The sequence below is a fragment of the Syngnathus leptorhynchus genome, chromosome 21 (genome assembly GCF_054491065.1).
Source record: "Syngnathus leptorhynchus isolate UIUO chromosome 21, UIUO_Slep, whole genome shotgun sequence".
In the NCBI taxonomy this organism is placed as follows: Eukaryota; Metazoa; Chordata; class Actinopteri; order Syngnathiformes; family Syngnathidae; genus Syngnathus; species Syngnathus leptorhynchus.
In genome coordinates, this window is record NC_141215.1 from 2,317,588 (window position 1) to 2,331,103 (window position 13,516).

Here is a 13,516-nt window from a genome sequence, read left to right on the forward strand (position 1 = left end):
AGTTAAAGTCTTGTTAAGAAAAATTGCCTTAAGACTTATGTCGGAACGTGTCCAGATTCCGTTCAGGTGAAGAACCTCTTGACACCTTTTCTGTCCAACCTTGCTGTAAATATTCATGTGACACGCACACCACATTGGACTAATAGCCGTTTCTGACACTGTTCTACCTTGCTCAAATGTACCAAGATGAAGTGTAGAACGTGTGAAATTCGCCGCTTTTTTTTCCCTCTTGACGTTTCTTGTTATCTCGCGGAAGCCCGAGCTGTCAGTTAAGATGATTCGGAATGATGAGAAGAAAAAAAAAAAAAATGAAACGGCACCTGTATGCTTCAGGGTAGATTTTATTTGATTTTTTTAATACTTACTGTGATTTGAGCGTGGCAAAAGGTGCGCGGCAACTCCACCATAGAATCGTGAGGAAGTGTTAATGTTACAGATTATGCCCACCACGCAGGTCCCGGGGTTAATGAAAGCCCTGATGAGAAATGCAATTTGCCTTCATCTATTATCTCCACCAGAAATTCTGGCCAACTTCTTTTTTTTTTCACACCCTTTTTTATGCCAGCTTTTGATGGTGAGCGACGACGATGAATTTTTAATCCTTTTTTTTTTACTAGAAAGTCGAGGCCAGGTGTCACTCACATATACCTGTGCTAACAAAATAGCACACCAGTACATTGTGATTTTCTAGGGAGGCTATCACTTAAAAATATAAACACTTTTTGTTTGGGAGTGATTTAAAATTGTGTTATTCATCGGTTGTATTTCTTTTCAGTTTTTTTCGTCAATTATTGATTGATTGTTATGAGGCATCATTAACATGATCATTTTCTTAACTCATTCACTGCCATTGCCAGCTATAGACGTCACATATTCATTGTAACTGTGCTAGTAGTGAATAAGTTAAGAAACACAAGATGAATATTGGTTATCATTTTTAAAAACATCAAAGGTAGGGAAGGATTTCTTCCGATATCAAACATCGGTAACAGGTTGTAAAAAACACCTTATTTTGAGGTATTGCGTTTTCGCCGCCGATACTAATCACCGATACCAGTCACTGTTGCCCCATTTTAGGTGTCACAATCGCACTGTTTTTAAACTATCAAACCAACATGAAAGGTCTGAGTTGATTGAAATTGAATTGAATATATTTTTAATTTAAATCACTATTATTTACATTTATTTATATGTTTTTTATTGTTACGATTAAATATGTAATATTTAATTAATTTTTTGGGGGGTTTTAATTTTGTTTGTAGACCTCACGTTACCGGGAGTCTTATATTTCTAAGATTTATCCTGTAAATGATGCGTGGCTGATCCTGATAGAGTTGTAATGTTGTTGATCAATGATGCCTTTTTCTGTTGTCAAACACGACGACCGAGGCTTGAAGGATGTTTCCCCGCCGGCGTCTTCCGCCTGATCCGCGCTACCTCTTTATTGTACCGAGCGGATCATATTTTCCGCTCTCGTTACCCGCCGCTTTATGGCGCGAGAGAAAGTTTACCGTGGAAGCTTTGTCGTGCTTAAGCAGGTAAGTTGAATTGTTAAGCGAGAGGTAGGGGAGGTGTTAAAGCTGCTGGAAAAGGTGTGCGGGAATTTTATATGAAGGTCGTGGGAGAGATAAATGCGAATGAGGGGAAAAAAAATAGGTGTTTGTATGCGTTCTGCATCATGCCTCCAAACTGAATTAATTCTTTGAGCAAATATTCACGTAAAGTTTATTTGAGGCCCACAGAATTTTTCTTCACTTTGAAGTCTATGGAAAAAAAAAAAAAATCTGAAAATTAATCCGTAATCAATGTGTATTTTTTGCTGCCAAAAATTGAAACAGCCCTAAAAAATAAATCTATATCAGTCTGACCCTAGAGTTAAATTCTTCTATTCTTCTGTTAATCTAGTAGGATTCATACAAAAATAACTAAAATTTGAAATTTATTTAATAATAGTTGCGACAATCAAGAAACCCAAACTTTCTGTTCCCTGAAAGTCCTACAATTATATATTGCCAACCATGTTTCTATTATTGCTATTCAATTTGCCTTCACGACATTTACAAAAAAGACCGTATTAACATTTTCCGTCTTGAAGGAAATTGTCTTTATGCAAGCGTGTGATTGTGTGTCCTGTGACCGCCCCCGCTGTTATTTCATTTTACCAGGTAATAATAGCCTCGGACAATAGGGATTATCCCATCTAACTAATGCAGTGTGAGTGTAATCTCCACTCACGCAGACACACATCGTGCAGGGACATCCTGTGGTATTGTGTCTTCCGAGCACGTTTTGGTCCGGTCGCTGGCTGCCATCTTTACGTTCATGCTTAATTACCTGCCAAGATGGAGCGGCGAGGACACAAGAGGCGTCCACGTGTGATGTCCCTGACATGAATATAGCTAGTTAAGTTTGCAGGGATGTGGACGCAGATGTCGTCCCTATCTGCGTTTTGCGAGGCGCCCTGAAATGTACAAGGTCTTTGCCAGCGTCCTTAACACTTCAGTTTATGTTATCGCTGATTCTCCAAACTTTTTTTTTTTCCCGCTCAGTTGATGAAGAAGCCCTGAAGAAAAGAATCAGTGATGAGGTGTACGAAGACTTGCAGAAGCAGAGGGTCAAGACGGAGCAAGAACTGCAGACTTGGTAAGAACCAAAAATATACACAGAATTAGGTGGACCTTTTTTCAACCATGTTTTTTTTTTTTTATTATTACTTCACATTAACGGAATCAAACCAGGACAGCAAATGAGTCAAATTTTATTCAACTTCAATTCGACATCCATATACAAGGCACACCTGCTGATTTTTGAGAAAATTATAGCGCCTTATAGTTCGAAAAAGACGGTAAATCCGATACTTAGTAGTAGTTGTGACTGTAGTTGTTTACCAAAATATTAGGAACACCCTCGGTGTGATCGGTTCTGAACCGGTGTCAGTCTATACTCGTCGAAAGATTTTATCCGGATATTTTCCACCGTTTCCTCACTTTTATTAATAGTCATAAAGGTCGGCATCCGTCTCCTTCCGATTCCCACCGCGTTTTCAATCCGTCTCCCTTCCCGAAGCGCATCAGCACTTCTCGCCGTCTTCTCCGGATCAATTAATCATGCCCTGCGAAAGGAAGGTGCTAAACCTCAGGTAATTTCCTGGATGTAGAGTCGGGCAATCCATTAGCCCAGCTAAAGACGGAGATGCGCAGAGCGGATTCTGTTTGTGGGTAAAGGAACAATAATGATGGCGCCCCACAAAAACACAAGCTCTCTTGATTCAGGAGGAAGTACTGCGAGATTATTGATTTACCTCCTTCAGAAGAAAATGGGTATTTTTCTCTCGTTTTTTTTTTTTTTGCAGTTCTCTTTTTATTTTACATGTAACTGCTTCCTGCAGCTCATTTATTGATGTCCGTTCAAAAGGAGTAAGTGCCTCACAATTGCTCCCTCCTTGCAATTAATGGACATTATGACAGCTTTCAAGCCCTTGCTTCTCGTGTGAGGAAAGTGGAAAATGCAGCCATAAACAAGCAATCATCAACTGCACTTGTATGTATCTGTGGGTGTTTTTTTTTTTTTTTTTTTTTTTTCGGTCTGTCAATTGACTTTTAAACCACTAACGCTCTGGACTGAAATTAGACCGCAGTTCTTGAGGGAAAAGTCTGCGGCTGCGTAACAGCACGCTAAAAATCCAGATTCCGTATATACAGTATTAAAATTTGGTTTGGGACATGCTTCGGTTTGGGTTCAGTTGACAAACGTTTTTAAAAAAATGATATAAACAAGAACAGGTGTGATACCTGTGTGATACCGGTTCAAATCAGATAACAAACTCACAGTTCCTCAGAGTTTGGTCCTTGACGGCTGGTATCTTGTTGGTTTTAGATATCTCCCTCCTCCAACACACCTGATTCAAATGATCAGGATCGAAGGGACACGTTTAATCCAAGCAGGTTACCGGCCCTCGAGGACCCGTATCGAGACTCAACGACTGTATTCCATTTACGGAATAAGTAGCCTGTGGCCAGAGCACAAGCCGGCTACATTTCCTGCCCTCGTACCTTATACGATCCCAGTGGGAACTCGGTACACCTTTGGACCATACCAAAAAAAAAAGCTTTAACAATTATTGTTGGACCCCAATAAACATTTCTGGAAGCAAGCTGTTCAGTGTGTTGCCTTAAGACATTTCCGGGAGTAGAAGATCAAACCTGGCTCATTTTTTATAAAGGTACTTTGAGTTCTACACTGAAGTCTATAGCAGAGGTCCCCAACCACCGGGCCGTGGACCGGTACTGGTCCGTGGCCACAGAAAAAATACATAAATAAATGTAGCGTCTACAAAGAAAACCAAAAAAAAAACGACGGTAGTCCGCAAGGGACAAAAAGCCATACATGACACTAGAGCGCCATCTCCTTTATTTTTTGGTCTTATGCCAGTCGTATCATTTTATTTCGTCGTATTTACCCCCCGGACTTTAAAGGCCGGTCCGTGGAAATATTTCTGACACGTACCCGGTCCGTGGTGCATAAAAGGTTGGGGACGGCCGGTCTATAGGATTCTCAGCTAGAACCTGTTTTTCTTCAAATCCAGTTGTAAAAGCAATCTAAAACAAGCCTATCCAAAGTTTTAAATAAGGTTGAAACAGAGTAGCCAAAAAAGTTAACTCCACTCCCCCCATTGAGTCCAACTGGGATCAAGTCAATTTAGAAGCAAGTCTTTATTTGTTCTGCGGAGCTTTCAAGCCATAAATGAAGTCCTGAGATCTGCATTTCGCACGGCACGCTCGAGCAAGGAGGCGAAGTTTAGGGCTGAGCGAGGAGTCAATTTAGATGTGGTCCTTAACTCATTTGTTTGCAAGGAGCTGCAGCTGCAGGGTACAGATTTGCCCGTGACGCATCGAAGCGGAACACCTCCAAAGAAATAGGAAGAGGCGGACACAAGTGCTGTCGCACTTCCATCAAACTGTCCTTTTGTCAACAATTCATCCCCGACTTCTATGTGAACATTATGTTTCAAACAAAGCAATCAAACCCAACGTGGTCTTTATTACATTTTCCTGCGATAGGCTCTTGTGAGGTTTACACACCACTTTGCATATTCAAGCAGGCCAGATAAGCTGACCATATGTTTCTGATTTACCACAGTCATACTTCTCTAAGACCATCGCAGTTATCTTTTTTTAGATTTATGGCCGGGAGAATACAAAAAGCTTTTATGTGGCAACATTTCTAAATTAATCAGCTTAATTTTAAACTCTCTTTTTACAATCAGGTGTGCTTTTGTTTATGTGCCAGCGCATACGTGTTGGAGAGAGCGCATCGGGGCCATCAAATATTCATGGCCAGCATTCAGCAACATTATTCCCAACATCAATATTGCATAGAGACTCTAAATGCCTTTGTTTCAGGGTGCTTTTGCTGGACTCCATTTTGCCTGGTGGAGTGTTGCGATGAATTTCACGTCATGTTTGGGAAGACAGAAGAAATAGGATTGAAATAGCAGGTAGAACTGTGAAAATGAATCGTTTAATCGGCGACTATTTTAATCATTAAATAGTGAGCCATTTCTTTTTACCTTAGAATGGTAGAAATCCTCTAATGTCAGCCCCTCGACCACAATTACTGTTCATTCATAAAAACAAACAGATTATCTTTTGTGTTGAATCAAAACAAGACTGTTATTTACTACGCAAAAGAAGAACTGCACCAGAAACGCAATCAGTTATAAAAGGTTTGGTGAGTACTTCAATCCCTCTTGTGTGCTATTTTTTAATTATTTACTTGTTTTTATCACTAAACTATACCTAATAAATGGGGAAAATTGTTTTGTAATGCACTTTGATGCCAATTGAAATTTAATCCGATTATTTCGATTAATTGATGAAATAAGTGCGAGACTAATCGATTCAAAAAATATTTGAAAGTGACCCTACAAAGTCTGTTGTTTATTTTAAATAGTTTGTCTAAGATTGACAAGAGGAGCCAAAACAATTTCAGAGATCTTAAATGTGTTATGAGTCTCTCTTATAATTTGTCTGCTCTCATGTTGAATGGTACAGTCTGTAAAAATGATCAGGTCAAGCTTCACTTCACTTCCAAGCACCGGACTAGGAAATCAAATCAAGTAAAGCCTTTAATCACAAAAGACTCTCAAAAGGTTTTAAAAGGCCCACAGTTCACAAAAATCAATGACATCCACTTGAGGAGAAGCGACAGTAAAACAGGCCAAAATCCACCGAGAGTGATTTAGGTAGGGTTAGAGAGTTGTAGCATAGTCGGAAATAAAAAAATAAATAAAATAAAATAAAAAAAGTCTCCTGGCTGCCACCGCTCTAAACAATTCTTAGCCTCCTTGTTCTCTATCAAACTCCCTCGGAGGCAATCCTAAAACTCATCGCTTGGACCCTTGTTTGTGACAACAATAAGTATCGAAGTATTCCATCATCCTGAGCTCGGACACCGATCGGCTTGAACCACTAACTAGTATCTCACCAAACTCCCTGAGAACTAAACGCCATGGAAGCACGACTTCCTATTTGCCGTTGCCCCCTCTTGAGTGCTTACATCTATAACTCAGCATGCATTCAGCCCATAAGAACACACTGTGCCAAGCAAGCTGTTCACTTGGAACATACATTCCTGATTGAATTCCTGGATCTAAAGTGTCACCCACTTCATTTTGCACACTTCCAGTCCAAGGGCAAACATCAGCCATGTCCTCCAAAATCATTCCATTACATAGAAGTTTTTTTTCGCAACCCCCCCCCCCCCTTTTTTTTTTTTTTTTTTGGAAGGAAGCATCGTCTTTCTCACCTCTCTCTTCCCCACCTGGTGTCAATCCTGTACAGCCAAATGAAAAATGTGTCCAATATCCCCGGGAGAGTGCAATAATGGCTGGAAAGCAATAGAGGCAAGGCAAACTGATAGCATCCAGCTAGTGATAGCGGTCTTTGCTTGGCTTAGCACTTGTGAGAAAAGTGTGAGAAAACACACTTTGCTTTTGCCAAGCTTTCTTTATTCCATTTATTTCCAACATGGTTTGCTCTATTTATGCCAAACGTTTATCAATGATTGCAGGGGTGCGTGACATTTTTTTTTTTTCCCTTCAACTTTTCGAGTAAAGCCAGCTTTGATTGTGGGGGGAAATGGTGAATGAAAAAGGCTATTAGGAACCGTCCCCCTGTGTGTGTATGTGAGTGTGTGTTGATGTTTGTGTGAGTGAGTGGGAGTCTGAACCCTATGATGGATGGAGTGTGCTGACGTGTGCGGCCCAGTGGACTGTAGGAGTGGACATGGCTGGCCTCCCTCCATCTCTCTTTCTCCAACTCCTCACTCAGTCTTTGCCGGGCTTCCTCCAGGGCCAAACATGTCAAGTCGCCGCTATTCACTTCTTTCTGTCTTCCTCTCGGCGTTATTTTGGGAGGCTCCCATCACCTTCTGTTCGCCATGCACTCTGACATTTTGTCTGGTCGAGGGACACATGAAGTCATCCGACCTGACCTACGGTGTCATCATCTTGCAAATTGTGTGTCTTGTTATCACTGAGCCCTCAGTGTCCATCTGGCTCCTTCCTAATTTTGTGTTTTAATCTAAATGTTGACGTTTATAACTGTTCTTTTTTTATTTGTTTAGAATAAAAATGGATGCGACTATCTAGCGGTTTTCTCACGTCAACACAACCAGACCATAACTTTTCAGTTTTTACTCACATTCTCAACAAAAATCTCGAGAAACAATTTTTCAGACAAGTCAGTCTTCACCTGTCTGCAATCTCTCAGGATTCGATTTGAAGTTTATTGGGATCCTCGCCGACTTTTCTTTTCACTCTGTCAAAATTCACCCAAGCATTCGCTTTGTCTTTTTTTTGTGTTTATTTTACCTCGCCACTTGATTCCGAGCAAAGGAGGCTGTTCAGAGGTTTTCAGGGACGTTCCTCCTGTTTTCTAATCAAGAGCACTGTCGCTGCACAGGGAGCGCGTTGCTAGGTAACTAAGAGAGCTCAGTGACGAAGGTTCAAATGATGGTCTTGTGTCTGCACGGAGCTTAATGCTGCTGTGGAGGTAACAGCGTTTTTCCACTCGCTCAATATTGACAAGCACACTTTGAGTGCAAATGATTTGGGAACAGTACAAATTCAAAACTCTAAGACTCACATGGATTTTTTTGCACATTTTGTTTTTCTGACATGTTGTAAAAGTGGTGAATCAGATCCCAAATTGCATTTGTGACCTTTTTTTAAAATCATTTTGCTGACGTAACGGCAAACATTTCACGGCACTTCGAGTACTTGGTTGCTAAAACGTCCCTTTTAGAATGGAAAGACAAATTCGTCATTAATCGTCCACAGGCTGGAGGTCGAGAAGTCCCGCGCATCAGCCCAAGCTCAGGCCGAGGCCAAGCGCCACGTGGAGGACGAGGTGTCCCGCATTCTGTCGGCGGAACGCGCCATGGCCGAAGAGAACGTCCAACAGGCGCTCATCAGGGAACGGATCGCCACCGAAGACAAAAAACTCCGCACTCAGCTCTATGTGAGTACTCGGTAGTATTCGGAAATAGGTCGTGCCTTGCTCTCTGATGTCACGGCCTTGAGTTTTTCCTTGTAAACAAGTCCGATGCGCATTTAGTATTTGGCTTGATAGATTTTCTCAATTTCTTGATGAGAAAGCATTTTCTGTGTCAATCAAAAAGACGTGTAAATCTTGCTTCCTTTAAAAGTGGTTCAATATTTAATCAGGTGTTTTTATTGCACGCCTGACTGTATTTCCACGTGTTCTTTAATTGAATGTGAATTGGCCCGTTCTCCACATTCATTGCGGCAGAAAACATTTGTCATCGGTCGTCGTTGCTCTCGACTGTGCTATTGATTACTCCCCTTCACCGCCAAACTCATTAAGATACAGGTCACGACGAGCCCCTGCAACCCACATGCATTCGCTTCTCTACTTCACGCACAATAAGAGCCATGATGTGAACAGTTATGCCTCCCCACGCTCACCTATAATAGCCATAACCTCTGCAGCCGCCACCCGAGCCAATTACAATTGTAGGCATGCTGGAGCGCTGCCGTGCCGGCAAGAGTTCAAACGGCGTGTCGGATTTAAATTCATCTCATTGATTCAGGATCTCATTGCACCTGATTTGTACCACGCCTGTTAAAGAAACATGTTTATGGAGAACGTTGCTCTCAGAGGAACGGAAAACAATATGGGATTGACCTGCCTTTTGGAGTTTGCTGCAAAAGAAGACTTACAAAGTTAGAAGGCCGGTGATCCCTCGCTACTTCGCGTTTCGTTTTTTCGCGGCTTCGCTACATCGTGGATTTTTTTTCCAAATTAAAAAAAACATTCAAAAGTCAAAATAAAACTTCTAAATTGAGGAATTATGTGTCTAATCTTTAGGACAATGTGGTATTGCTCCAAATGTTCGTTTACATTCCTTTAGAAGTCCGTTTTCGCTTGTTAGCACGATCGCGAATTACCATCTTTCCGCTAACTCATTAACCTGCCCAGTACTTCTTGTTGGTGACCGTACTTTGCCGATTTCACTTATCGCGGGTGGTTTTTGGAACCAATTATCCACAATAAACGAGGGATTACTGGATTGACTTGTCCAAATGTGCATTGGACCAAGAAAACTAGTTTGGGTGGTACTTTCAGTGGTAGTGCACGTCCCCAAGAACTTTCCTGCCACCACCAGTCACTCCCCTTCCTCCCTGACAAGCCGACTCCTTCCAACCAGCAAGTCCGGCTCCTCGTAATTGAAACGTCACAGGAGCGCAGGCAGGGTTGCGGCTTGTCAGTCACTCCTGTCGGCTTCCCGCCGTTCTGTTGTTTCGCCGAGTTCCGTGTCAGGGTTTACACGTGTCGTGCCAATCACGCACAAACATTAATTGGCAGATACACAAATAAAGCCTAAAATCAGAAATAACGTTGTACCTGGACATTAACACGGACTATTCATGTATTCTGTTCTTCACGTTTCATTGTTAATTAAGTCACGGACCCTCCATCATGCCCTAGCTTTTTGATTTTCAACGAATCAGGCCCTTACTGAGACAAACTGGTCCAGTGGCCAATCCATCATTGGTCACACACAGGCTCTAACCTTAAGGCAGAATTTTCAATCAAAGCCAAAGTCATCAATCTTTCCACGCTCTTAACATCGGCTCAGTCGACCTGCGCTAGTCCAAAATGTCCACTCTTAACGCTTTGCAGTCGTCAAAAACGTATCCCACATTTAAGAGGGGCTTTAATGTCAGGTTCCTGGAAAATCAACACATTGGATCTCAATGAGGTGAACTCTAAACTATTTAAGGGAATATACTGAGGATGAATAATTGGGTTGATCGCTATCACGTTATAAAACTTTTTTTTCCCCCCTAGATCAAGTATCCCACCCTGTCCGACATAGATTGTAGTCTCCAATAGATGGACTTCCTTCCCGCCCGTCTTTCCTTCCATCTCCATGTTTTTTCTTGTCGCGTTTCAGAGACAGACGACTGGACCAGGCTGATAACATGCTGACAATTTAATTTCCCTGGTATTAAAGGAGACTTGCTGGGTTTTGAATTGGTGCCCCTTGGTGGTATTAAAAAAAATCCTTTAGAACCCCCCCCCCCCCCTTCTCTGATGATGGGAACATTAAGGGTAGAAAAAAAAAAGCCCTTTTGTGTTATCTTTTGTATGTCTATTTTTTCCAACCCTCATTTTTTTCTCCCACGCTCTATCTTGGAGGGAGTCCACTCAGACGTCTCTTACAAGTTGGCGGAGCCGGTTTTCACCCTGCCCAGGGTTTAGTGCCCACACGCCGTGCCTGTTTTGGGGTTAAAGCCCTAATTGGCAAGCCCTTCAGACCCTCATCCCGTCAGCTAATTGGCACTACGAGTGGGGATCAGTGAAATATTAGTGATTGATTGATTGGTGGATGAATGGATGGATGGTGTCAGGACAATCTGTATCTCAGAAGTTGGTGAGAAGAGTCACCATGTTTTTCGACAGCGCCTCTTTTCAAGCTCACCTCATTATATGTCATATCTGCATCTTGAATGCCTGGAAAAAAAAAAAAAGAAGTTGAACTTTGTGTGTGCATTTCCTTTTTTTTGTATTTTTTGTTAGAACCTCCTGGCTCTTTCATTTATGAATACTTCACTGCCTTCCCCCTCTCTTGGCTCTGACAGGAGAGCTGTATCAGTTAGAGGGAAGTGAATGTTTGGCGCAACTAATGGCGCTTGCGGCGCAGATTTTGATTGAACGGTTGGGAAAACTTTGACACGCACAGAACAAAGACGGAGTAGCGTCGGGGAGCCTGTGAAGAGCTTAAAAAAATTCTGGGTGATCTATGTGCAGGGAAGATTGGGGAATAAATAGAGGCGCCTGGAAAGAGCAGACAAAATAAAGATATTGATCTAAGAAGCCGTTTTGAAAACAACCTTCAATTAGAAAACAAACCAATCGAAGACTTTGAACAAAGGGGAATGAATAAAGTCCAGCAGTGACTCGATAAGCAGTTATTCTGGAAAGTATTCAACGGCAGGCAGGTTAGAGGTGACCCTGAAAGTGTTGACATGGACTTGATGGACAGATGCTGGGGTGGATCGCGAGCCCCCAGCCCAGTTTCATCAGACCTCAAGTACCACCTGCTGCTGCGTGCAATGAATATTCATGAGAAGACTTCCAAAAAATGTCCATTGCATCCTGATCACACAAGGCTACAAACATACCGAGGTAGGCTTCATTTACAAGACAGGCAAGGCACATATGTTCGGCAACGCGTCTGTTCCCGTCGACATTCTCCTAGCCTCCTACTGGACAAAGGTTCTTTTCCCTCCGGCATTCACTTTGCTCCCCTTGGGGTTGGCTTTGTTTTCCAAAGCCAAGTAGATGTACCTCCAATTACAGGTTGTTAGGGTTGTCTTCTACCAAAGCTTTGTGGAGAATTTTTCCAACTCTGACTGAATTCAAGCACGGAATATTTCTGACATTTTGTTGTACCTGTATTACAGATGTCAGAGGAAAAAAAAATCTTGGATACCTGTTCTTGTTGTTGCGCTCTTGATTTGCCCCATGCTCCATGTATCTTACCTGAAATGGTCTTACATATGCCCCCCCCCATGTCTCGTTAATGAAGGTTCAGACTTCCGTATCTCATTCGTGCGTGTTGGACATGACAGATGAGCAGAAACCTCCAGAGGTTGCGCTCCCCTGGGCTTGCGACAAAGGCAAAGGCTCCAACCTCAGGATGATCAATCAATCGGTTTACACTGCAGGCGCCTGATCGCCCAATTAATCAATCCCAGGGTCCGGTAGATGTCGTCGTTTCTCAGCAAAGCAGACGGCCGGTGCAGCAGGCACGGTCGAGATCTTCAACAAAGGCCGGGAGGCTTGAAGTGTCAGGGAGTAGAAAGGAAATTGATTTTTTATGTTACCACGATTTTAAGCTTTGTGCGCTCACAAGCCATTTATTTTTCACCGCAGGATCATTTCCCTAGATGCTCTCTCTGCTTTCCTGAAAATATCCTTAGAGGAAGCAGCCCTAGTTATCTCTGATGTGATTATTCATTCCTATAAATTCAACTGTTCATGCTTTCCCCCTCAAATATGAGCATATTTTTAAAACCTCAACAAATTCCGAGGCGAGCGTGAGCAAGCTGTCAGGATTATTAATCGTCGGTTTGACCCGTGTTCAAAGTCAATGAGGTCCCAACTCCGCTAGGATACTTTGTTTTAATGCATTCAGTGAGACACCAACCACCTACGTCTTTTGCACCTTGACCTTTGCGTTGGACTTTTGGTCCCTGTCCCGGGCAGGTCATCCTTCTGACCCGTTGGGGTCATTGGATCGTCACTCACCGTGCAAATAGATCCCGAGGGGGTGTCATTCTGTCTGAAGCCTGAGGTGAGGTCTTCATTTGCCACAGTACTCCTTGCTTGTTTCTGGAGTTTCTATGCATCTTAATTACAATAGACAATTAAATCGAAATACCAAAGACCAACCAACATTAAAATGGCAGTTCTTTTTGAATCTATCATCGGAGTCCATCGTTATTATTCTGTTCGCATGCCGGCCGATCATTTTTCCACCCTTCCCGTGTCTCCTGTGCCAGCTACACCTCGACCATGCCAATTAACACCAAAGCAGTCACATTGCACTGCCCTTTGACCTCCACCCCCACTCCCCTCGCACTCCCCCCCCCCCTCCTCATTGGAGCCCACTGGACAACCCCCAAGCCCGCGGCTTTGCTATCACTTTGTCGCAAAGCTCTGTGATAGATGAGAGCAACCGTGACCTCACCGATCTGCAGCGCTGGCGTGGACGGCGTGAAGGGAGCATTGATTGTGATGTTACTCCTGACAAGGCTGAGTCGGACAGGAGGGAGGCGAGGCAAAATACACCAAGGTTATGGATGAGCTGTTGTTAGTTAATACGGTGAGATTTGATTTGTGCCCTATCGATCTTGCCACCCTTGTAAGATTATTTTCATTGAGTGAGCACACACTGTAACTTTTAAGTCATGCCGTAATAT

The 13,516-nt window shown here is 42.7% G+C and overlaps 1 protein-coding gene across 3 annotated transcripts in view; it reads left to right on the forward strand.

Annotated features, from left to right (window-relative positions):
* The window catches only part of chchd3a (coiled-coil-helix-coiled-coil-helix domain containing 3a), a 36,681-nt gene that overhangs the window by 3,525 nt on the left and 19,640 nt on the right, over nt 1-13,516 (forward strand). For all 3 annotated transcript variants that reach the window (XM_085902714.1, XM_085902716.1, XM_085902717.1), the window contains exons 4-5: nt 2,550-2,643; nt 8,342-8,522. In XM_085902714.1, coding sequence (XP_085758840.1) covers nt 2,550-2,643; nt 8,342-8,522 — 275 coding nt within the window. The remainder of the gene's footprint in view (nt 1-2,549; nt 2,644-8,341; nt 8,523-13,516) is intronic.